This window comes from Ambystoma mexicanum, chromosome 6q (genome assembly GCF_040938575.1).
Source record: "Ambystoma mexicanum isolate Mex_15411 chromosome 6q, UKY_AmexF1_1, whole genome shotgun sequence".
Classification (NCBI taxonomy): domain Eukaryota; kingdom Metazoa; phylum Chordata; class Amphibia; order Caudata; family Ambystomatidae; genus Ambystoma; species Ambystoma mexicanum.
The window spans coordinates 575,169,546-575,196,638 of NC_090937.1; the positions used below are offsets into that span (position 1 = coordinate 575,169,546).

Genomic DNA, 27,093 nt, shown 5'->3' on the forward strand with positions numbered 1-27,093 from the left:
AGGGATACATCCTTAATCTCCACCACTTGGGTGTGTTTCTCCCCTCTTGGTTCACTTCTTACTAGACTGTGTTCCCCTTGAATGGATTCTTCACTTGCCTTATTGGGCCCTTCTGTCCCAATGTCTCACTGATTTCCCAGGGGCATTGGTGACCCCTCTTGACATGTGCCTCTCTTGGTTCTCGTTAGCTCTTGTGAGTCGTTTGGCTGATTATGATATTCAGGTTTCTTGGGCTCCTGTAATCAATTCCCCTTTATGTCCCTAGTATGGGGTTAGGATATTCCTTCCTTCTCCTCCTCCTTCACTCCCTGGTTTCTAGGCCCCCTCCACTATGCCTACCTTCTACGTTGCAGGGTTTGCTCCACTGAGGTGGCATCTGCTCGATAGCGGTGACGTTCTATCTGGCGTTCCCCATCTGGACACAACCATGTTTTTTGCTCTGTTCATCTCAACGTTTCTCTGCTCCTCTTTTCCTTTGCAGCGAGCAAAGGATTCATTCCTCCCTTGCGTTCTGGGTCCAGCGTTATTTCTCAGGCACCGGACACACCACATCCTCTGCATGGTCATGCCTCTAGATAAACCGAGACTGCACGGTTCTGTGCTGGATCGGCAGGGCCTTCTCCTTCCTCCCTCCAAGCCACAACTGGCTCCGTCCCTCAATGGAATGCTCACATCGGAGGCTCGTGTCTGTGTATTGCTTCTCCTCCTACAATCAAGGGTGATCGTGCCTTCCTCCTACATTCAAGGGTGATCGTGCCTTTATTCCCCTTCTGTGACAGAAAAAGTGCATGTTTATGTTCAGCTATCAAGCCCGCAGAAAGACCAGCATTGTTGGGAGCCAAACATCCAAAGGCACTTCAGTATTATCTTGAGTTCCACAGTTCGCATATCATCATGTATGCAGGTACTGCTTTATCATAGGGAATTTCCCATGGGAATATGTATCCTTGTCCCCTTGGGAGTGGCGGGTAGGGAAGTCACTCCCAGTGAGGTGCCGTTTTTCCAAAACCCTAGGAAAAGTTTTTCTTAGCAAGATCACCTGCATAGCCTCAAAGAGGGCCTCCCCCCCAGAGAAGATGGGATGAAACCTCTGGATTGGTCAGTGTCCTCTGATGCAATGTATCCATAACTTATCTTCTGAATCACACATCCACATAAGGGAAAGTGGTCTTATATAGCACAGTTCTGTCAATGTTGGCCTTGCTGCGTGTGGCTATGTAAAGGAAAGCAGCGTGGTAGGATGTTAGTAGGCTAGAGACACTTGCAGATGCAGGAACCATCATTAATTATGAGTCTACTTCAGATTTCTCAGGAACCGCTTGGAGTAGTAGCAAATAATAAAGTGCTGCACGTCATTTATGATCAAATTGATACAGAGAAGAGCGGAACCAGAGCTCCTTTGGCTCTGCTTAGATCACCAGGTGAAGTGGAAGAAATCTTGTTTTTCCAGCCAAAAAATGCCAAAGAACAATAAAATTTCCATGAACGGTGCTAAATTCCAAGTAAAGAGATGCAAGCCAGAAGCTAAAGGCATCAGTAAAACAAAGTAAAACACACGGTTTGATACAGAATAACAGATAAAAAGCAAGGATACGAGACATACAACTATTCAGCACCCCAGTAGGCTGCTGACACAGACTCTGCAGCTCAGATAAGATCTTTGAGACTGAAGGTCCCACCTTGCTACCATGATGCAAAATGCTGCATATTTTAGCTTTGCCCATTTCGATTTAATGAGTTTTTGCATCATGAGCTCCATTGGACAACAAATCCTGACTGTGCCCTCTTAGCAACCTTTTGTCCCTCAGGGTCTAGGTACTTTAGTTTTCTTATGAAATTCCCCTGGCACCGCTGGCAGTCTGGGCTCCTTCCTTTGGCACCCTTTTTAAATTCTAGTAGGGAATAGCCTGCTTTACTGTGGGGGTGTCCATATGAGAAAACCTTTTGTGAATCAAGCACCAGGTCCAATGACCAGATGTTTTGCATATAGAACTTCGCTACTTCTTGCCTCAGGGTGCAGGCGAGAGTTGCTAGACCGCAAGATGACCAGTTTGTGAATGGCTTTTGATATTCTAGCCTGATTCCACACGTTAGGCAACGTTTGAATGCAGTACCCTCTGGGACCACTACAAACAACGGACTACAGGTATAGGCAACCCAACCTTTGGTATAAGCATGTAGCACACAATTTTGGTAGTATGTTGAGCAGCCAGGCTTATCGCAAGAGGGGAAATGTGAGCAGTAGTAGAGTTACAAAGATTCACAGTTACAGGTATTCAAATAAACTTACCCTCAAGGTTTCTTGCATAAACAATTAATTTATCAGTCAGTTATAAAGCCTTCTTCAGAAGGAAAGAAAATAGTAACACAAATACACTGCAATACAGTACACTGAGTTTCTGAATCAGAAAAGACCCTTTTGGGATGGCCCACAGACACAACCTACACCCAGAGGTGACTTCAATGGTGCTGGGGACATTAATATATTACTGTTGGCATTCAGAATACTCTTAAGAGTTGGTAAAAGGCAAAGGTTATTGGAACACAAGAGATCGCACATTTCTTAAGCATGGCTAAACACTTTTGCATCCTCTTAGAAGAGCCATACAATTCAATAGGCTAAGCCAAAGTCAATGGGCTAAAGCCTTGGATAGGAAGAAGCACTTCTGGTAAGTAAATAGAAAAGTCTTCGCACAAGTTCTTGGGAGTCTTTGATGAAAACAAGAATCAAATGTAGGGCCACAAGATGATTAGACTTGTGAAAGTTACAAGCACTTCTACAGCAAGAGATAAATTCTCTTAGACTTGTTTTACAGTACCTTAGAAATGAAGAAAAGATGCAGTTGATGACTTCTGTTCCAGTGCAGCTCTGCAGATTTCACGGTTACTGGGCATCAGTCGTGGGGACAAGAGGGAGGACGTCAGGGGGCTCCTGCAATGCACTAGTACGGTCAAAAATAGCAACCGGCAAACTTCACTTTCAGGGGCTGTTTTGCATTTCAGCTCCTCGGGTCTACCGCCAATAGCAACAACGCGGTTCCTGGCTGTTGAGGTGGGCTTTCCTTGCTTCTGTGGTCCCGCACTCTGTTGAGGGGGCTCAGGCTTGGTCATTCCTGCTTCTTGGGAGTCCAGAGTATCTTCCAAAAGCTCTAGGCCAGCTTAAAAGCAACACACACAATATGGTGTTCCTCTCCCTGGCTCTACAGTTTCCAGCAGCAACTCTGTGGAAATTCAACCACCTCTGAGATGGATGTCCAGGTGGCTTACTTTGGAGTTGATTGGTTCCACCAACTCAAAGGGAGAAGTTGTCCTTGCAGGGGCTTCTTTGTCAATCAGAACTTGGCGTTTCGGCACTGCAGCAGGGCTTCACCGGGTAAACCAACGGTCCAGGAGTTGCAGCCGGCGTCCTATTCAAGTTCTTCTTCGGTTCCTTCGTCTAGTGGTCGACTGCCTTCCAAGCCAAAAGACTGACCTTTTATTCAGTTCTCTCCCATTCATCCCAGCCTAGCTGTCACTCACCGAGCAGGGTGGCTGTCCTTGCCAGACAGTCAGCCAATCGCCACAGAGTGCATTTGGGTCTCCTAGGAGACTAAGCACAGGGCATTTCGGGCACCTCCCTCACTTCCTGCCTACCCCCAGACACTCTGGAGCCAGAGGCAGGCTTCACTCCTGAATCCCGCCAAAGGAGAAATGAACAAAGAGACCAAACCTGGTTTGGCGCGCAGAGACAATCTCTAGAAGGACCTTTCCACTAAGAACTGGCGAAAAAAGAAGACCGGGGGTCATTTTGTCGAGGATGGCTCTGCGCCATTTTGAAAAAGATTGCTTTTACGGTTGCTTTACTGGAGCCGCGAACGCAGCCCGCAGTAAAGACATACCATCGTAGTTCAAACTAAACCACTGCCACCAGCCATTCAGTGAGGAAAGGGTAACAAATGTTACAAGAGGATCTAGACACAGGGGGATATTAAGTAACTCCTCCAGCACTCTATTGTAAGTTAGTGTGTGCTGGGTCTAGAAAGTTACAATGGTAAGTAAAGTCAATTTCACTTTACTGCTCTGGGAAACAGTAGTTTATCCCAGAGAAGGTATTTGACCCTTTGGGGAAATCTGAAAGACTTCCCTGTGCCACTGCACTGAAGGTGCTGCGTGACACCATGTAAAAGATGCCACCTATGGAGTTTGTCAGACTCCATAACCAAAAGAAACAGGGGTAAAATTCACACTAAAATACTAAAAATCAAGTCCTCAAAATCCAGCAAAGTTGCTGGGGGTCTCTAAGGTGGAGGGAATTAGCACATGTCTGAGAATTCTCCCTAACACCACTCCAGAGAGGAAGACGTCTTCAAAACATTAATGTGGCAACCCCCAATGATTGACATGCTGCAAGATGTTTGAATGAATGCACCTCTCCAATTGCAATTGGGAGCAGAGTGAGCCTGTCAACCCCAGTATCAAATATGAACTGATGGTCTTCATCCTTCGTTTGTCAAATCCTAAGGAGGGTGGTGAAAGTGTGCCGAGGTACAGAAGGCGATACCCAACTGAAGAATAATTTTGTGGAAGCTCTGCTGATCCTTGCACCATTCCAAGAACCATTCTGTCACAACTCTGCCAGCAAAATGCAGGCACCAAACTTCTTGAAAGCAGAGGGAACCTATACTGGCAATAATTTCCCTTGATCAGATGGGCTCAACCAAGTTGCAAGGCCTCAAAGATCTCCTGCTCCCAGAAAAGCTAACATGACCAGTCTCTGAATCGATACAAAACAGGAGGTAAGCATCAGACTCATTGCACTCTGGCAACTAATAAATCCAGAGACCAGTGGCTAATGCAAGTTGACGAATATACGCTACAATCTAAAAGATAATATTGGTGCTGCTACCTGAACTGACTCCTTTGGACACGGTCTGCAGCTCTGGATAACAGATCTGCATCTCCCACAAACCAGACCGTTGGTCAGAACCCCATTTCCAACATTTCTGCATTTCCTTTGCATACCAGCAATTGCAGTGGCTCCGCAACTGCCCTACTTGCATGAATACCGTCAGTTGCACCCGAACATCCGCTGGCGTAGAAGAACACAGAACCACCACTGTTAACCTCCAATGGTCTGAGCAGGCTGTTAGCAGTTGAAAAATCTACTGATTATGCCCAATGCAATCCTTCCCATGACTCCGCCCACCAGGTACGAGATTCACTCTGGGGCCCATTTCCAAACAGCCCCCATATCTGCCCTTCGGGTCGGAGCATTATCTACACCACGCTCAGCCAATCAGAACATTGTCCATCTCTTCACCTATTTTCTGTGAATCAGAATCCAGGTTGAATGAAAACAATTTCTAAAGTATCACTGGGATACCCTAAAATAACCTCAGTACCCTACGACCCCAATTGATCTTGCGGTTGACACTACCAGACGTTTAAGAAATAAAAATGCTCCTCTACCATCAAGAGAATTTCTAAGCCTGAAGAACAAATTACTTATTTCTTGGTGATGTTCTTTCTGACGAACAGATATTGCTCAGCGTAGCGGCTCTTCCGATACGTCCCTGCCACGAGGGAGCGCAGAGTGGCTTTGCCAAATGCCTACATGCACCCCACACTGGACATTATGTCAGGGCCAGTATATAATGAGGTGCTCTCCCCTGTGTCTTCAGTCCCACCCTTTTTTCCTAGGAAACAGCAGAACCAAGTTGTACTAGCTAACCTTCAAGAGGGGCCGATCGGGAGGGCGATGAGCAATCCATGGGAGGAACGTCCATGAGGCAGAACATTAACGAGAGTTAAGTAATTTGTTATTCTAATAGACACCTTCCTCCCACAGAGTCCTCATCTTTGATCCCAAAGCAGTAAAATGATCAGGAGGAGAGAGGGTAGCAAGGACAACACTGGCGAATCGCAGAATTTAGTCACTTCTGCCCAGGGCAAAGCCTTTCCCTGTGAGGCAGGGACGTGAGCCAGCTATGCAATAACCTCCCTAGGGTTAAAGGCAAGCAGGACCTCACTGGCAGAGATGGGGACAAGGACTCCCGTTCCGATGAGGAACTCCCGAACCAACCCACCTATAACCTGCCACTAAGAACACCCACCAGAAGAAAATATGAAGAAAAAGCTGGGATGTGTTATTGTTATGTAGAACTCTGGAGTAAATCTGAAAAGGGATACCTATTCAGTACTGAGACAAAGAAAACCACTCTAGTAATAACTAGTGCGGAAAGAGAAGAGGAACTTTTAAAATATATATATATTGGCATTTATGATTATACAAACATTAACCTCATCTACCCCCCCAACCCCAGCACCCTCCAAAATCCCCCTGCCACCATTTCCCAAGGCAGCATCTTGTACAAGTCCATTTGACCCCATCCAGACCATAGAGGAGTTTAGTCCTTACATGATGTTCAATGTACGCAAATTATGCGGGCACCACTGTGCCATATAGTCCCATTGGAGATACTCCATGGCCATTCCCCATTATTGATGACATTTTCCCAGCGTCTCCCTGTTTACTGTAGGTGACCCATTCCATTGCTAGCATCCCCCACAGTTTCTGTATCCATTCTAGACACATAGGACGACATCTTTTTTTCCAGCATTTCGCCATCACCAGCCATGCCACCATCAACATCTTTATAAAGGTTTTACGGTGCGCTTTGGATGGCAAGTTAATTGCTGGATCAAAAAGGCCACACATCCACTCCCTGGTGGTTGGAGCCACATTGAAGGTAATCATCACTCCATGGGGGTTGGAGCCACATTGAATGTAATCATTGATTTTATCTGGGCACAAACCTCCGCCCAAAATGAGCCCAGTTCCAGACACTCCCACCATATATGTTTTCAATTACCCCTTCCTGCGCGCCCCCTCCAGCATTTCTGTGAAATTGCAGGGTGCATTCTATGCAGCCTATCTAGGGTGTATTACATTTGCATCACATAACCTTATACCAGGCCTCTCTAAGTTGGATTGATCTCGTTAGTTTAGGGATATTTCTCCACAGATTTTCCCAGTGTTCCTTAGGGATATTCATCCTGAATGTGACCTCCCATTGCTTCATGTACCCCTGTGTCGGAGTGGTCACCAATTCCATTAAGATTGAGTAAAACAGACACCATCTGCTTATTCCCGGTGTTTAGTAATAAACTTTGCAAACAGTGTCACGATTTTTCCCGCTGCTTGGCTTATCCCCATTATCCAGTGCCTCGACTGATAGTAACCCATTCTGTGCCTCTCCGACAGTCCTATCTAGTGTTTGCAATCTTCGACTGATGGATGTCCGTACCTTGCATCATATCTCCCAGTTTTCTACAACCCACCTTGAGCCATTGCCTAAACAATCCCTGCACTGTTACTGGTTGAAATTGTGGGTTCCCAAATAGTGGGGTAAAGGGGGATGGACACATGGAGAGGGAGCCCTGATCTACCAACCAGTCCCATGTATCTCACACTACTGCTAATACCTGACCTAGGCAAGTATTCTGGGGTCTGTCCTGCCTACATAGCCATAGAAATCCTGTCAGAGGGCACCCCACCACGGCCCTATCCACCTTTCCCATACCTTGGTTGTGTCTCAGGAGAACCATTCTCACACTACCTGCAGTTTGGCCGCCTCATATTTAGTAAAATTAGGGAGACCAACACCCAAACCCCACCCCACCCCCCTTTCCATCTGGGAGCCATCAGGATCTGCAGTGCTACTTTGCGGGCGTTTGTTCTGCCATAAAAATCATGACTACTTCAGCATGTAGAATTAGCAACTATAGTTGTATTAGACAATGCTGACTTGATGAAAATGTATCTGAATATGTCTGCTGCACTCTGCAAAGTTTACTCGCTAAGCCATGAGAATTTAGCTGATGTTTGTACAGCATATTATGAGAACCGTGTAGAACAGATTGGAGATAACATGATACATTGTATTTTGTGTTCAGCAAAAGTAGTTTGGTACACCCCTTTCAATAGAGGACCATGTTAATTTAAAAGCTATGTAAACCAGGGAAGAGGGGTTGTTGTATCGTGTTCTGTCCAGCAACAGCGATCAGGCATTTTGTGTCCTGTGGAGCTGCTTTGCCAACTGCCATTAAAGATGCTAACCAACCTGAGGGGCTGGTTGAACAGGCTTGTGACGCTGGAGGAGGTGATAGATGCTATTAAGTCACTGCCGGGTGGGAAGTCCCCGGGCCTTGACGGCTTTACTGCCGACTTTTATAAGTGTTATGTGGAAAGATTGGCGCCATATTTGTTACGGGTGTACCAGGAGGCGGAGTCCTTGGGCGGGCTGCCTGATTCCCTTAGAGAGGCTGGAGTGGTTGTACTGCTGAAACCTGGCAAACCAGAGGATGACTGTTCATCGTACCGGCCGATTTCACTTATTAACCTCGATAATAAGATCTTGGCGAAGATTGTGGCGAGGCGGCTAGCGCCGCTGATGCCAACCTTGGTGAGGGCCGATCAAGCGGGGTTTGGTTCCCGGGCGTTCGACCTCGTTCGGGTTGCGGAGGATCTTCGGTCTGATGGCAGCGTTACCATCGGATGACCCGGTAGTGGCGGTCCTATTGGATGCCGCTAAAGCTTTTGATTCCGTGGAATGGCCGTTTTTATTCACGGTTTTACGCAGGTTGGGATTGGGTAATTTTTTCGTCTCCTTGGTGTCACTCTTATATACTAATCCAGTGGCTAAAGTGAGGGTGAATGGGCAGACCATGGGGGAGTTGCTGCTTGAGCGGGGGACACGTCAGTGTTGCTCGTTGTCTCCCCTGCTCTTCGCCTTGGCGATAGAGCCATGGGCTGAATGGGTTTGGGAGTTTCATTTACATCGGGGAGTTTAATTGCACACCCATCAAGAGATAATTTCACTGTATACGGATGATATGGTCCTGTTCATTGGTCATCCTGAAATTAATCTGGACCTGGTCATGCTGGACCTCCAGCGCTTTGGTGACCTCTCGGGGCTTCAAATAAATGCTAGTAAGTCCGTTATCTCCCCATTGACAGGTGGGGCATCTCAATTCCAAGATAACTGGGGATTTCAGTGGGACCTGCAGTGTACTCGTTATTTGGGGGTAACTGTGGTGAGGAATGAAGAGACGGTATATAAAGCAAATTATGTAGAGGCTCTGAACTCGGTGAAAAAGACGATGTTGAGCTGGGCCTCACTACCCCTTAACTTATACAGTAGGATCTCAGTGGTCAGGATGTCTGTCCTTCCCAAACTCTTATATGTGTTCCTAAATGTGCCCATAAAGGTCCCTCAAAAATATTTTCCGGACCTTCGTTCATCGATTACGAGCTTCATATGGGCGGGGAAAAAAAGCTCGGATCTCTCTGGGGCGGCTCATGGCACCGGTTCGAGAAGGGGGTTTGGCACTTCCCGATTTTGAATTATATTACATAGTGGCACAGGCGAGCTACCTCAGGTACTGGTACGGGATGGCGTCGGAGAACAGACATGTGGAGATAGAAAGGTCAATTGCATCGCCTGTGTTGCTACGGTCGGTTATCCTGACCGCTCCGAGCCAGTCTCGGTCTCCTCAGAATCTGGTGGAACTCACATGTTGGGCCTGGTCTACCTTGAGGCGTGCGCCCACCGGTAGTGTACTGTATTCGCCGGAGATTCCACCGATATTTATCCCCGGCATTCCCTGACTAGTGAAGTGCACTATATGGCCACTATGAAATGACTGGGCATCACTAGGTTAGGAGACCTGTTCCCGGGTGGGAAGTTCCTCTCCTTGGACCAGCGGAGGGAGAGAGGGGTCCTGTCGGCATTAGATGCGTTTCTGTACTATAGGCTGAGGGTGACATTGCAGCGGCTGCTCCCTTCCTTCCCAGAGCCGCCTGTAGCGGATGTCCTGCTCGATAGAGTGCTGGGGGGAGGTATTGGACAACGGGTGCTCTCCAGGCTGTACGGATTAGCTTTGAAGGCCAAGTTAGTGGACGGGAGGTCACCCAAAGAGTCGTGGGAGAGATTGTTGGGGAGGGAAATCCCTGCAAACATTTGGGAGTACTGCTGTGAGTTGACCAAAAAAGGGGTGGTCAACTCGAACTTTAAACTAATCCACTTTAAGTTTTTGCACCAGTGCTATTACTCCCCTGCTCAACTTAAAGATTACTTTCCTCTGAGGTCCGGAGCTGGTCTCAGATGCGGACAGGGGATGGCAGGTTTTCTCGATGTGGCTTGGGAGTGCAGGGAGTTGGTACATTTCTGGCATGGGGTGTTCGAGGTGATTGGTGGCATTGTGGGGCAACAGCTTGTGCCAGATCCGGTGATGGCCCTGTTGGGGTAAACGGAGCAGATACCTAAGGAAACTAGGAAATTGATAGGTCTTCTCTTAATCCTAGCAAAAAGGCGGGTGGCTATGGAGTGGGGAAGTAAACGGAGTCCGACAGTCGCCCAATAGTCGAAGGATATACTATATTGCAATTAATAGGAAACTAGGTGGGATGCAGTGAGGGGGAGTCGAGGCGACAATCGGATGTCGGATGCATACACGTCATATCTTCTTGGCCGGCTGGGGAGAGTTCTGGGTCCCCTATGGCGCGGGGGTCTCCTGTTCGGCCGAACCCTGAGGTGCAGTGCCCATCCTTTTCTTAAAACTGTGTCAAAGGAATAAGTGCTTTGAAATATGTGGTGCTGGCGACTTGGAGACTGAACTGGGTGAATCCCCAGAAAGACACTGGCCCCGTCGCTCAAGTATGCTCCGGTTTCGGGTATTATCTTCACATGTGTACCGGGGGGGTTGCGGAGGGGGTTGGTTGTCTGGTTGACTTATGTTGTTAAGTGAAATGTCAATAAAGAAAGTGTTAACAAATAAATAAAAATTAAAAAAGATGCTAACCAACCTACCCTGTGACTGGAGTTTTTGCTGTGTGGTGAATCTTTCCACAACACATCTCTCTGCTATCTGCAGGATAAGACTGACAGACCCATCTAGGCCCTCTTCAAGTGAGAGATCTAGTGGTCATTTTAATTAGATGATTAAAAGGATTGTGGTTGCACACTAAACATGGGATGTTCTCTAGATTCAGCATGCATACCCATAACTCCACTGAGTATAATCAATAATGCTAGTTATTTTGCAAACCTGAACAGGCACACATCTGTGTGCTTGGTACATCACTGTAAATCATTTTAGAATAATCAATCTTACTCTAGTATATATCACATACATTAAGGTTATAATCACTGGAAAGTTCCAGCTGTAGGGGTTAGCTGCAAATAATTTAAAATGTGTTCGTTGCACGTACATCTTTGCTTGTTAACTAAAAATAATGTCATAACCTGCACCCCGTGGAGTATGGATCTGCCTTGCCCTTGCATTGGATTGTGTAAAATACACCAAATTATCATCCTAACTTCGATGTACTGGCTAGTTGCTTTGCGTGCTGCGAACAGGTTTTCCTTTAACAGCCTCAGCAAGGCTTGCAGAAGCCCGATTATCATCCCAATAAGCCCCATATCATTCAGGATGCCACAGTTTGCTTGGTTTTTAATCTCAGATGAGAAATTCACAATTTATTTATCTCAAAATTGCACTGGCTCCCTGTTAGACAATGGATCATATTCAAGAGTTCCGTTCTAGTTTTCCACTGCCTAACACAATCTAGGCAGATTTATTTTTCATCTCGGCTTAAACTTTATTCCCCTGGACAAATTCTTTGCTTGACAGACCAGGTATATTTGGCGATGCCTTGACTCCTTGTGACTCTTAGATGGAGTCGTTCTTTCTCTGTTCTGGTCTCTTGTCCGTGGAACTCTTTTCCTATGGAACTTGTTCTTCAGTGAACATATTTTCACTGAAATCCTTGCTTTTTAAAATGGCCTTTAATGTTTTAATGTATCATGATTATTGAAACAAATGGGGAGCCTGGAAAAACAGCAGGAAACCTTTTAGTGGCAGTGCGCTTTACAAATTATTAAACGCAATACCGCCAAACCCGTAATGAGGCCCTAAGAGAAAAAAAAAGAAAAAAAAGGGGCACAGGTGCATATGTTCAAAGCCAGCTCCCAAGGTTATCTCATATGTTGTCAAAGTTCCTGTATTTGTTCCTTGATTAAGATCAAGGAATAAGACGGATTTGACTCTCTGCACAATTTTTTGACACAAAATAGAATTTAAGCAGTTGAATTAAATATTATGCAGTTGCTTACACTTTAATTTGGGTCCCAACAGATTAAATTAAAAAAACGTGCGCAGAGTCCAATCCATATGAAGGCTGCTCGATTTTTTTCAACATCACATATCTGATACTCTATACTACAATGCTATAATTAAGTAGATGATAAAAGTTTATATAGGAATAAGCACAGCACAGTAGGTCACTATACGCTGGGATTCACAGGATGCCTACACTGCAGGAGAGTGCATAACGCACCATATTTGGTATGGCCAAAGACGAACTTGGGGCAGAGCGGTTTGCATCTAGTGCCATACCCTGGAAAGGTACATTTACAACTGGTAATTTTTTTTTTACTTTGTGCCTAAAGTAAAATTTGACCATTTGCACACATAGGAGATAGAGGATTTAAATCTAAATCCATAACATTCAGCCTATCAACAGCCTGGCAAAAAGTGAAACCTCGAATGGTACAGAAAAGAGGTAACATGTGAGATCCAAAACCTTGGTTAAGTACGAGTATTTAACATATCGGGATTCTGAAAAATAAGGATGTTTTGAACGTTTTATTTGGGTAAGGTTTGAAAGAAGCATGCCCAAACCAGAAAAGAATTTAAAATGTGCAGTAAATCCCTTAGCCTAAAAGGAATGCAAGCCAGATGCCTTCAAGTGCAAGGTTAATAATTGTACACCAAGTTAAACCTTACTGTAAACTTGAATTGATACAGACATATTTGATATACATAGAAACTTGGGTACATTTTAAATGGGAAACATCTCTAGGAACCTTGCCGATCTACTGTGATGAGCTACCTGACCAATACTCCTAAACTATATTCAGACAGTTTTCACACACATGTAGAACATACCTGATGAACACAGATGTTACACTTATCACAGAACACCATCTCATTGTCATCTTCTCCATCTGGTGACTGGCACACGTCACAGACAACATCTTCATCATACTCAATTCCAAGCCCTTCCTCGGTTTCAATGGCATGATTCATATTGTCGTAGCATTTTTGTTCAAAGATTTCCAAGGTTTTCTCCATAGTAAACTCATCTAATTCAGGTATTCCTGTAACAATGACAGAACACAATTCATTGTAAAGCCAAAGACAAAGTTAATTTAAAAATGATAAAATTCAAGTAATCTCACAAGATTTTACTACTTTTCAATCTAGAAAATGTCAGTCATCGGAACTGCAAGTGTAATACCTTAACCCTTTCACTGTCCTTAGGATTTAGACATTTGGCTATTTTCCAAAGGAAATCATTGAATCCCAGCAGTGAAAGGGTTAAACATGCATTAACTGATGCTCACAGTGCATACCATCTTCTAGGACGACCACTCAACATGTCCTAAAATTATGTTGAGTTAATAGGAAAAATATATAGATGCCACAACAGGCTGAAAATAACTAAATGAACCAGCATGACAACCTTCTAAAGGCAGTGAAATCAAAGAAACAGCTGTGTTAATCCGGTACGGCTATAACCAAGACAGAAGGTGGGAGCAGGATGATGTGCTTTCCTTGTAATTCCCATGATGCGCTAAGCCTCGAGTGTGTTGAAATATACGCAAAGGCCTAGAATGATACAGCAAAGGAGGCTTTGAAGCTTTTGACAGCTGGAGCTGCCTCAAGGGTGAACTAAGACTGAGGGAAGTTCCTCATTTTATGTGTTACCTCTATGTGGGCCCTCTTTGCACTTGCAAACAGCCATACCGGAGGAGCACTGCTGTCTGATCAATAAGGGATAGGCCGTTTAGCATACGTTTAGTTCACTGTGGCCTGGGTAGCATGGCACAGGTCAGCGCATATTGGAGGTGCCCTGGTCCGGCCTAGACTGCTGAACTGTGTTATTCCATCAAAAGACTGGCCTTTGAGCACATTTTTGTGCGTGGTCCATCATAATGCTCCTTAGAAAAGACTCCTGTAGAAACATCTCTCTGAGCAAGACAAAGCAATAAGCCTGTCCCTACGCTGCAGGGTCTGGCGACGCCCCTGAGCTACCTGACAGTAAATGGTTTGGAGTTGCTTTAGTGAATCCATTAGGGGATTAGAGGCCAGAAGGGCTAAAACTTTCACGATAAAGGCGGGATATGCAGTGCAAGTGACTTAGTGTGTGAGCCACTCAGGCGAGCAACTGAGCATAAGACTTTGGGTGCATGAGCCTCTTGCAGCAAGCATGCATCAGTGAGGTGTGCATGCGCTAGCTTTTCCACAGTGGGACAATGGACTGGTTGTTGTCTGCGGCTATTGATTCCCTCAACCCATGAAGCTGTGCACTGCTACTGGATGCAGTACTCCCTTATCTCATGACTCAGATGGGTGCAGAAAGACTACTAAAGGAGGCAGCATGGAGGGGTGCTAAAAATAAAGTTTAAGCCTGGAACCTGCAAGCAAGTGCAATGTGTAAGATGGCATGGATGCTTCACGTGATGATGAATCGCAAAGCAAAATTCTTACAGGGAATATTGGTAAGTTTACAAGATTTCAGTACAAAATCATATTGAAATGCAATTTCGTGTGTTTGAAGGAGTGCGCTGTGAACGCTCCAAGTTGCTTGCATTGACTTTCCCAGGCACAGCACTGCGAGCAGAGTTCTTGCTGTGTTATCTGCTTCCAGAAGGGGGCGGGCCCCTTCGTGGACACGTGAAGGATCACGTGACTTGCCTCCAAGTAAAATTGCTGGCCCAACCACCCTTGCGGCGTTAAGCCATGGAGGCAGTAAAGGCTGGTGCCGCTGTTTTGCTGTTTGACTGTGACCTGCCCCTGTGCGACGGCACTGTGAGTACCTCAGACCAGGGTGCTACGCTGCTCCTCCACCTACCTTAACTTTAACCAGTATTTAGGGTAAGGAGGGGGGGCGGGGGGGGGAAGAGTCGGACTCTGGCACCTCCTTAAGCTGTTGGGCGATCCTTACCATGAGACTGGGTGCTCCTTCAGTCTTAAGCTGATTAATGGGACTTTTACTTTGTCTATGAGCTTTTTATTGCATTAATTAAACGACATACTTATGATACATTTTCCACTTTTTTCCCCGATTTTAGGCTGGGATCCATATTTAACTATTTGTGGTAGTTGCTGATGCGTTTTAGTTACTCCTTATATTCAGTGCATTTTTAAAATATTCTTTGCTGTTTTAAAGGTTTTAGTATTTGTGGTTTTTCCTGCTTGTGATCTATATTGTAATACTTCTCCTTGGAATTCCAGTATTTCATCATTCGTTGCGCTATTTTTCTATCACCCCTCCTGTTTCCTGGCACTCGCTTCTGCACGCTCTGTTCCCTTTTGATGACATGCAAGGGACTCAGGAGCCAGGTAGCTATGGAGGCTTCTTTCGATTCTACTCTTCCTGCTGTGGTGGCTCCTTCTCCTGCTTTGAAAGATTGTACCCCTTTAGTGAACCCCGTCTCTATTTCTTTGGGTAAGCCCCCCATTTACACTAGTAGATAGTTCCTTGGATTCCTCTATTCAAAAAAGTATGGCCCATGCCCAAATCCAGTCACAAGATAGGACTGAGGTACCTAATATGATAGGTATTATTTCACGCCCTACAGCTAATAGCTGCATCTTTATTGGAAAACAAGGTATTTCCATAGATGCACAGGAGGAACGCCTAGCAGCCACTGTAGCCCTGAATTTGGAGGAAGGTGGTAGTTCATTAAGGGCAAGGATAGGCGTTGATCACCCGAATAATAACATGGTAAATATTACTCACCCAACCCCCGTTCTGCCACAACCTAGGCTGCTTCTACCTGCATCCCTGCTGGATGACTCTGGTGTGAATTTTATAGAACCTCCTGTTGCCTCTAAGGAGGTTATTGTTTCACAGTTTCCTCTGTCAGAGGGCAACAGCAACTGCGGTATTTCCCCTGTCAATCTATCACAGGAGGCATCTTCCTCTGGTCGGGTGATTAACCATACTTCCTCTATTCAAGTTAATCTCTCTGCTACTTCTGCTGGTACTGCTGTCTCTCCTATAGTGGAATCTATAGTTTTTAAAACTCCACTTACAAAACCCCCGATTTATACCCCTAAAACAAAATCTAATATGGGCACCCTGGGTAAATCTACCCAAGGGAAAAAATCTCCAACTATTTCGGAAAAAGGACAGCCACTAGTACCCTTATCAAACCTCTTCACTCTGCTTCAACAGTGGCTACTTTGGACCATATGCATCTAGCGGACGTAGCAAAGAAATTAGAGACTGAAGATCCTGCAGATAATGATGTTGACGATATTAGTATCATCGAATGTGCAGATCAGGCAATAGTTGAGTGTGAGTTAGAACCTAATTCTACTAACACAAACAATGTAACTCAGCAAACTTGTGATGCCTCTTATGTGGGTTCTCCCTCTGAACTTACTAATGTCATTGACGAGTACACAGAGAAGCAAAATTGGCTCAGAGAAAGGGGCTTACTCCCAGATACAAAAAAGGAATATGCTAGTGAGTCTATACTGCACCATACTCTTAAAGAGGCGGATGACAGAATAAAATCGACTCAACCTACAGTCTCTGCATTGAATATGGTCTTAAGTTCCTTTGTGAGTCTGTATGACAATATTTGGTCAGAGGTTAGATCACACTCTTTTACTCTCTGAAATCTATACTAGGCTAGGACTAGACAGATTTGAAGAGTTGGTAAAAATTATTAAGGAAGAACAGTGCCCAGACTCTATCCACCAACGTCGACCCATTTTGGAAGGGTCGTTAGATAAAAAAGGCCCTAATGTGGAAAGGGATAGTACCCCGGGGGAGGTTCCTAATACGGTCCCAGTCTTAATCGTTCCACTCTGTCCGGACAGGGGTACCTGTGATCAACCTTTAGTGATCCCCCCATGAACGACAAGGGCATTCACGTGGATTATGTCTTGGATGTAAAACTGCCAATTACTTCTATAAAAGCGACTATTAATCCTCTAGCGGGAAAAATCCAAGAGGGGCTGGACATCAACTCACTTGGTTCTAATTCCCTGGGGCTATCCAGTGAACCTTTTACATTAGAAATGGTTAAACCATATAAGGGAGATAATGCTGCTCCCTCTCTTGATTCCAAACTTGATCTCATTTTGGAGAAGTCTCATGACTTTGTTGACCTTACGAAAGAAATGGTACACTTAAAGGGCTTTGCCCATATAGGTAAAAAAAAATTAAAAAAAAACAAATAAAGAAAACTAAAAATCAGAAAAATGTAAAAAAATTTTTTTTTACTAATCAATTCTTTAAAAATCTTTCTGTCAAGTGCTCCTCTATCTGTAACAACTTTTCCCCCTCCTAATGCGGTCAATATTCCGGTGGAATTAGCGGTACCTGTGACCACTATCCCCAATGTGGTTCCTGCTGCTGTCGGCTTGGTCTCGCTTCCTACTATTGTAGCTATACCTAGTCAGACCGAGCCTTTGGCAGTTAGTTCTACGCCAAAGGACATTATTCCCAATGTGGTTCCTGCTGCTGTCGGATTGGCCTCACTACCCACTACTGCAGCTGTACCCAGTCAGATTGAGCCTTTGGCAGTTAGTTTTATGCCAAAGGACAATATTACCCTTGTGGTGGCGGGGAATATTGTGCAGGCTGAGGAAACCTATGCCATTTGCCATCCAAAAATAATTTAAACGTACCCGGAGCCTATCCATTCGCTTTGGACGCAGAACCTTTAACTATCTCGGGCAACTTCATCCGGTTTAAATCTTACCAATCCAGAGTCTATTACCATTCCAACTACGACGAATCTGGTTAACCTTGACATGGTGAAACATCTATTTCAGGAGCTCTTTAGCACAAAATTTACTTCCTGGGGTGGATGTCAATCTGATTCCAGGTTCATCTCAGGATAGGGCACCTACAACCACTTCTTTCTCTATTGGTGGTCAGCCACCCTGTTATCTTGATGGTCATTTGACCAACGCAGAGTCTGTTACGGGGGAGCGTGCTATGGGATTTAGATCAGTGGAGGGTCTTTATGTTCCCAATTCTCTTAAATCTGTTCACTTAAAGCCCCCAAACGCAGGCTCTCTCAATGGTCATGAAGGTTCTTTTACTGGGCCCGTTATTTCCAAAAATAGGAACTCCTCCAATCTGTATGAAAGATTTCCTGTGGGACCCCTTGTATCCCAAAATAGGACTATCCTAAGGGGTGCAAGAGGTACCGACTTTGAAGTTGACCAAGTCAATTTACAAAATGCATAACTGATTCATTACCTCAATCATCGGGGGTTGAAGACTCTCTGGAAATTCTGCAACTTACTAGCCTTTGGGGACAGGACATGTCCATTTGTCTTAATCGCAGAAATATACTAGAAATCTTTCATCAATTTCCTTCTCTTTCACTCATTTCAAGTTATGTTATGGAAAGGATTTTCTTTCCTACTAAAGGACGCATAGACAAGAGTAACTTTGTTCTGAAATATAGGGTGGTATTAGAACTAATAATGGGCCAAAGGAAGGTCTAATGCAGCTTGGCTCTGAAGTAAGTTTGCTACAACCCGATCAGCCTCCCGGTAAATATGGAGGGTATGAAGAGTAGAGGGGAAACCTTAAAATGGTGTACCACCCGGAAAGAGCTTCACAGCCTCAACGGAGGCAATTTATGCCCAGATTCAATGGTAAAGCCAGAAACTGGGCTCAGGTTACCTCAGGTTTGTGAAATAAGTATTCTCCCAATTTTCCTGCTATACCCATTAATGTTGTGGTCCCAAACAAATTTACTCTTCTTTCCTGGAATTCTAGGGGAAATTTACATCTCTTCACGAATAGTGATACAGTACTTATGATCAGTGCCTCAGACTGTTTCCCATTATAGGAAACCTGGTTGCTCTCACCCCCCGTTGTCGATGGATCCGATATCTATTCTCAAAATGCTAAATCTAGTTCGGGGGGGCTTCTCATTGTAATTAGAGCCTCTTTTGGCTTTAGGAATGAGGTCCTAGTGGACACGCCATTTGGTATTCTGGCTCTGGAGGTCACCTCTGTAGATCGATTGGTTAACCTCCTTCTGATCAATGTATATTGGCACAAGGGCATTGCTTCCCTTGAGCCTTTTTTGGAAAGTCTAACGGACTTGGTACTTGCATGGAGATCTTTACATCCTAGGGGGAAATTGATCCTGGCTGGTGACAACTCCGATTGTTCTATTTCATCGGAGGCCAACTATGATGACCTGGGACTGGTTTTGGAGGATGATAATCGGCAAGTCAAAAATAGGTTTGGGGTAGACTTTGGAATCTTGCTCTGGACTCGGTCGGTTTAATTTGTCTCAACGGCTCTTATGATGCAACTCTGCCACTTTGCTCTACTTGGCATAGAGGTTTGTCAACGTCTACTATAGACTGTCTTTGTAGATCACTCTGTCTTCTGTCTCGTTTGAGGTTGAGGTTTCCTTCAACCCATAGAGTGACCATGGGTCATTGTTGGTTACATTTCTGTATCCTTTCCCCATGAAGTTTCTGCCCGCTGGGGGACAACATCTTAATACAGTGTGACAAGGGACTGGGGTACGTTGGTCACCTGTTAATATCAATCTCCTTAATTGCAAACTTATCTCTGCGTTTAACCATTCTTCTTTTTCCTGGAAACAAGCAGTATTTAACACCTTATACTTTGATAGCTTTCTTAATGCTCTAACATAGTAGTATCTCTGGTCTACGTAGGAAGGATATCTCTAAAAAAATCTCATGCTCATAGGTTTGGTCAGGAGTTGGCCAATGAAAAGGCCTGTACTCGGAAACTTATTAGAGAGGTCCAGGTGCTTGATATTGACTGGAATAACAAAAAAACAAAAATCAAAGCCATCCGTCAAAAATATAAAAATTGTTAATCAAGAAAATGTTGTCGGTTACAAAATGACGCAGAGCTTATGCTTAGAGTCCTGGCCAAAAGAGATCTTAGGGCATTTAGGGCTATCTTTTCTAGCCAGGATGACAGTGGGGTGGTCGACGAGTTGAATGCTATTCCAGAGGTCCAGTGGGTAGACCACTACACTGAACTCTTTGGTATAGGGGGAGAGGAGCCAGAATTCTGTATAATGGGGGAGAATGCTCTAAATGATACTTGGGAGCCTGTTATTGACTATGAGACAATACTTGGCCTTATGGTTAAAGCCAAGAAATCAAGGGCCCCTGGCCCTAATGGCCTAACTAATACTACACTGAAAGCAGAACCAGAAATTTGGGCTAAACCTCGGTCTGCTATTTCAAGATATAGTAAACACCGGTAAAGTCCCTATAAGTCGGCAGACCGCTCACATCGTTCCCATCTTTAAGAGAGGCCAACGGTCTCTGATCAAGAATTATAGACCAATCTCTCTCATTGATGCAGACTAAGCTTTTTGCTTCTATTCTTCTCTCCCACCTTAATGTTTGGATTAAGGAAACTCATATCCTTCCGAAGCAACAAACGGGCTTCTCAACGTTATTATCTTAACAACCCTACAAAGTACAACATGGGGATAATATGGTGGTTCTCTTTATGTTGCTTCAATTGATCTGTCAAATGCATTTGACCTGGTAATTAGGTCGAGACTTTGGGGAAAATTATGAAAGTGGGGGATCCCGGCAGGTCTTCTTAATTTAATCATGGCAATGTATGAGAATTCGGGGGTCCATATTAGGATCGATCTTGAAGGAACGATCACCAGAAGGATAAGGACTCGTATTGGGGTTAGACAGGGCTCCATGCCTTTTTTATCCTCTATTTGGCAGATGTAGGGGAATTTCTTGGAAACGCAGGCATGATGAATGCAAAATTGGGGGATTTCAGGCTCTCGTGGTTGGCATATGCCGATGATTTTCTTATTTTTGATCAGACCAAAGTCAGCTTGCAAAGGCTTATATATAGGTTTGAAGAATATGCCACACTTAATGGGTTAAAAATCAACCCGAGCAAAACCTGTACGATGGTCTTTTCTAGGGGGGGGGAAAAAGGTAACAAACAAGTGTTGAAAATTGGTGGTGAAAACATCAGAGCACATAAAATTGTCCATTTGGGATTTCTTATTCTGGCCCAACCATCGGTCATTGAATTAAGACGTTCCCTTAGACCAAAAATATTCCCCCTTATTTCACAATCTATTAAGTTAGTTAATAAATACGGTATGTTCTCCTTTAAACCCATTGTAGATTTCTTCAATAGAAAGGTGATTCCGAAACTAATATACGGAATGGAACTGCACTATCTAGATCTCCTGACTTTTTGGGACACCCTTGAGGGAATTTATTGGAGAAAAGTTATGAAACTGCCCAATTGTGTCCCAATGGTGGCCATACGGTATGAACTGGGTTTAGTTTCTCTGTGAGCCAGAATTCTTTGGAGAGTCCTCGCACTCTTTTCTGCCTTGCTCTCTCCTAAACAGGACGCTCTCTATGTTGACGTGGGTAAAATGGTCTTCTCGCAGGGATCCCTAGACCGAATCTTATATCTTTCAAAATTTAGGGATCTGTGCGACAATTATTAGATCTTTGCACTGATAGGGATACCCTGTTGACAAACCCCGATAAAGTTAAAGAACAAGTTACTCTCTTACCTGGTAACGTTGTTTCGACGGCATGGTCCGACGACGTATTCCATATCTTTGACAGTAATCACCACAGCTGTGCTGCTTCGGAAAATTTTTCGCCGTCTGCATCCTGCGTCGATGACGTCGATGCGCCGTTCCCGAGGACCTCCTCCGACGGCCGACGTCACCCGATGTGATAAGTAGGACGCACGACACCCGTAGCCTCAGTTATAGTTTTTTCCCCAGAATGTGTGACACCAGTCTTCTGCCAGTCAGACACACAAGCCATTGCGGAAACGTAAGCTGCAATCGCATAAGAAATTCTGCAGTGGGGAAGGTAGGGAGGGAGCGATATGGAATACGTCGCCGGACCATCCCATCGAAAGAACGTTACCAGGTAAGAGAGTAACTTGTTCTTCGAGGGGATTGGGTCCTCCGACGTATTCCATATCTTTGACAGACTCCCAAAGCAGTACCAAAGCAAGGAGGTGGGAAAAGAATTTAGAACACAAATTTAGCATGCCCAATCAAATTGCGGAATAAAGGACTGCCTTGCCAAAGGCCAGATCCTGTCCTCGGATGGGTTCGAGGGAGTAGTGACGTACAAAAGTATGTACAGAAGCCCAGGTGGCTGCATCACAGATGTTACGAATAGGAACACCCCTCTGTAGGGCAGTAGATGCAGCCATACCCCTGGTAGAATGGGCCTGCAAGCCAAGCGGTAACACTCGGAGATAGCCAAAATAATCCAACGAGACAAAGTCTGTTTCGTCACAGCTTGTACCAAACGCTTTCCAGCGTAACCAATGAAGAGTTGATCGTCCACTCTGACCCGGGACATGCCTGAAATATAAAAGCTCAATGCTCTCCTGGGATTAAGCCTATGGAGCCTCTCCTCTTCCTTACCAGGATGCGGAGGAGGATAGAATGCCGGAAGAACAACTAGCCCAAATGAAATTCTGAAACTATCTTCGGAAGAAAGGAAGGACGAACTCGGACAACCCTGTCCTTATGAAACACATTGAAGGGTGGCTTAACTGAAAGTGCCTGTAACTCACTCACTCTGCGAGCAGAAGTAACCGCAACCAAAAACACAGTTTTCAGAGTTAACAGTCTCAAAGGGCAAGAATGCAAAGGCTCAAACGGAGCACCCATAAGAAATTTAAGAACAAGGTTCAAATCCCAACCGGGCACCAGAAAAGGTGACGGAGGGAACACATTAGAGAGCCCTTTCAAAAACTGAGAAATTAAAGGAATCTTAAAATAGGAACATTCTTCAGACAAGCGCTTAAATATGGACAGCGCCGCCAGGTAACCTTTAATGGTACCCACTTGCAAGCCCCTGTGGGCCAAAGCAAGCAAAAAAGACAGAACCATGGGAATGTCACATTGAAAAGGATCCACATTCTTAACTCTGCACCAGTCGCAGAATTTACGCCAACAGGTACAGAGACTTTGTTGCCGGCTGTCTGGCCAAGGGCAACACCTCTAACACGTCTTCAGGGAGGTCCCAATCCTTATACCTGAACCTTTCAGAAGTGGAGCGTGAAGGTTGAGGGATCTGACCTCTGGATGGAGATCCTGACCCCCCCCCTCCCATGAGAGCAGATCGTCTCGGTAGGGAAGACGACGTGGAGGGCAGATGGACAAGTCGAGAAGGTCCGGGTACCACGTCCTGCGGGCCCACGCCGGAGCAATGAGGATCATCCGGGAACCGAACCTCCGTAACCTCCGCAGTACTTGCGGGATGACTGGGACTGGAGGAAACTCATACAGCAGTGGGAATGACCACTCCACCATGAACGCGTCTCCTAAGGCTCCTTTTGGAGGAAATTCCCGCGAGCAGAACCTTTCGCACTTTCGGTTGACACTGGAGGCGAAGAGATCCACTTGAGGGGTCCCCCAAAGGGCGAAGATCTCCAGGAGAATCTCCTGAGCCAGCTCCCACTCGTGAGAGATCGTGCTCAGCCTGTTCAGAGCGTCCGCCGTCTCGTTGTCGTCTCTGGCCAGATGAACAGCCGAGATCAAAACTTCCTGCTGGATGGCCCAGAACTCGAGCTGCATCGCCTCCCTGCACAGAGAAAGTGACCCTGCCACCCCCTTTTTGTTGAGGTAGTGCATAGCCACCGTGTTGTCCGTTAGGATCAGGACACTCTTTCCTCGCACAGTCGGCAGAAAAGCCTTCAGGGCTAGCCTGACGGCCCTCAGCTCCAACAGATTGATATGGAGTCTGGACTCCGACGGAGACCAACGACGGCCGACTGTCAACTCGTTGGCATGAGCTCCCCATCCCGTGAGGGATGCGTCCGTCACGATCGTCACCTTCGGCCAGGGAAGCCAAAACGGAGCCCTCTTCAGCAGATTGGCTTCGACGGCCCACCACAGAAGGTCTGGACGACCGAGGGCAGCACCTGAACAGGGTCCGACATCCTGCCGGAAGATTGCGACCACTGCATCTTGAGTGCCCACTGCAAAGATCTCATCCGCAGACGAGCCTCTGGCACCAGAAGAATGCAGAATGCCATGAGGCCGAGCAACTTCAAGAACTTGAATGCCGGGAGTGTCTGGGCAAGTTGAAACCTGTGCACCATCTGCGAATGTGAAGAGCCCTCACCTGGGGAGGAAAACACAGCCCCAGGGATGTGTCGAGCACTGCTCCGATGTACTGGAGCCGCTGTGTTGGCATCAAATGGGACTTCTTTAAATTGAGGGAGAAGCCCAGCTTGTGAAGGGAGTGGCAGGTGACGGACAGATGATCCAGGACTTGCTCGGGAGAGCTCCCCCTGATAAACCAATCGTCCAGGTAGGGGTAGACGTGAATCCCCCTTTCCTGAGATGCGCTGCCACCACCACCATGAGCGTGGTGAATACCCTTGGGGCGGAGGTGAATCCGAACCGCATGACCCGAAACTGAAATTGCGAGTCGCCAACCGCGAACCTCAGGTACTTCTTGTGCTTGAGATGGATCGGCACATGGAAGTAAGCGTCCTTGAGGTCGAGAGACACCAACCAGTCCTGAAGTTGAAGGGCCTGGAGGACTTGAGAGAGAGTAACCATCTTGAACTTGTCCTTCCTGAGGAGTTTGTTCAAACCGCGCAAGTTCATGATGGGTCTCAATCCCCCGTCTTTCTTCGAAATCAAAAAATAAGGGGAATACCATCCCTTGTTCCTCTCTGCTACAGGCACCAGTTCTATGGCGCCTTTCTCCAGCAGGGCTTGAATTTCCTGCGCAAGGAGCGGATCCGGACTTTTCAAAGAGAGGTTCCCAGGTGGATTGTCATGAGGCCTCTGCCGAAAGGGAAGACAATATCTGTGGGTTATGATCTCCAGGACCCACACATCTGAAGTAATGGCACGCCACTCTACAAGATGCTGCGCGAGCCTTCCCCCAACCGGCGAACCATGGGACATGGCCTCATGACTGAGTGGTAGCGGCTGCGGCGTTGCCTGAGAGCAAAGAGGCAACTGCCCGAGCGGCCTTGGCACCTCGAGTACCCTGTTTTCCACCTCTGGTACTCCTACGGTGGCCTCTTTGACTGACAGCTCCTCTCGCTTTACTGAAGGACGAGTAATAACGAAAGGAACCTCCCTCCATTCTTGTCCCCTAGGATGAAAAGGCGGAGGTTGTCGAACTGCAGCGTCCAACGACTTCGCTGCAGCTTTGGAGGTCTGCAACCTCTCAAGGGTCTCGTCAACCTTGCTGCCAAAAAGATGTTCACCGTCAAAGGGCATGTTGAGGAGCCAGGACTGCACATCAGGAGCGAACCCAGACTTCCGCAACCACGCAAACCTGCGTATTACGGTGCTCACCGCCATGGACTGGCTGACACAATCTGCCATGTCTGAACCCGACTGAACGGCCTCACACATGGCATCCTTGCCATCCTGGACCATAGCAAGCAACCCATCCCGTTCGTCCTCTTCGGGAATATGTTCAGCTGCTAATGCAACACAGTTCCCCAGAGTGTGTGTGAAACGAGACAAGGCACATACGGAGTTGGCCGCCTGAAGCGCCATACCCCCCTGAAGAAAACACTTTCTTCGCCCAGCCATCAAAACGTTTGTTGTCCCTATCCGGAGGGATGGTAGGATATGACGCCTGCTTTGCCGGGGCCGTAGCTGCCTGCACCACCAAACTCTCCGGAGTGGGGTGCCTGGACAAGTAGCAGGGGTCGCTACTGGCTGGACGGTATTTTCGCGACAAAGACTTGTCCACTGCCGGGAGACTCTCCGGAGCAGTCCAATCCGCCGCCACCCTTCTCTGCAGAGCCATATGAAACGGCAGTACCGGGTCAGTGGGGGGACCAAGATCGAGGATGTCCGTGAGATCATCCTGAACAAACTCCCCTGGGGGAGCCGACCATCCCAAGTACTCGGTGACCCGAGACATAAGGCGCCGGTACGAAGAATAGGCATGAGTGCCAGGCTCAGGCCTACAAAACTCCACCTCCGGAGAGGTGTCCAGTCCACTGGCATCATGCAGTGACTGCCTCAGGACATCAAATTGGCTATGGGCCGAGAGAAGCTCATCTGGCGCTGTAACCGGAACCAAGCCCTCATCACCCTCTGAAATGTACTCCACGCGGTGAGAGGAAGACACCTGGGGACCAAAGCTATGCCTGACCTTAGCCAGAGCTTTTCTAGGGGCTTCCCCCGTGCCACGGGGCCCCTCCGACACCACCGCCTCGTAAGGCGTCGAGGGCGCTGAACGAATCGGTGCCGGCGACAAGAGAATCGGTGTTGACGTCAGCCGCAGCGCCGCCAGCATCGACACAGGCCTCGAAGCCAGAGCTCCGAGCGTGTCCTTCGTCGACCTAGGTGCCGACAGCGTCGACAACCCCCTCGGAGGCGGAGCCTCGAGAGAGACCGTCGACGACCTCAGCACCACAGGCGGCGACGTCTTCCTCGAAGACTGCACAGGATCACGCGGTCTCGAGCGCGTCAAGGAGCGGGACCTGGAACGGGCATGGCGAGAACGGTTACCCTTGTCCGAGCGTGACCTCTCACGCGAACCCTGCCGACCACCTGAGCCCGAAGGCGTGCGAGCGGTGTCTCTTGACCTATCACGACCGACCCCACTCGGAGGCACAGACGGACCGGTGCCCTGCGATTCGAGAATCGCTAACATCTTCCCGAAGGAAGCCCATTCCTCCAGTGTCGCTTGCATGGTGGGATAAGCGATGCCGGCGCTTCCGGGAATGCCTCGAAGAGGCAGAGGAGTGGCGAGACCGACTCCTGGAAGGAGACCCACTGGACCTCTGACGAGGACGCAGAGAGTCGCCTCTCGAATCATCCGTCGAAAGCCCCGCATACCTCGACTTCCGGGGCTTAGACACCCTACCTATCGACAACTTCTTGTGCTCCCGCAAGGCCTTGGCCGTGAGCGACTGGCAGTCGACACAGTCGTCCGTGTCGTGGGCCTCCCCGAGGCACCAGAGGCAGGCGTTGTGCGAGTCCGTTACCGACA

At 46.8% G+C, this 27,093-nt stretch overlaps 1 protein-coding gene across 2 annotated transcripts in view; it reads right to left on the reverse strand.

The window, feature by feature from the left end:
* The window catches only part of JADE1 (jade family PHD finger 1), a 961,679-nt gene that overhangs the window by 349,903 nt on the left and 584,683 nt on the right, over positions 1-27,093 (reverse strand). For both annotated transcript variants that reach the window (XM_069631059.1, XM_069631060.1), the window contains exon 6: positions 12,991-13,202. In XM_069631059.1, the coding sequence (XP_069487160.1) occupies positions 12,991-13,202 (212 nt within the window). The remainder of the gene's footprint in view (positions 1-12,990; positions 13,203-27,093) is intronic.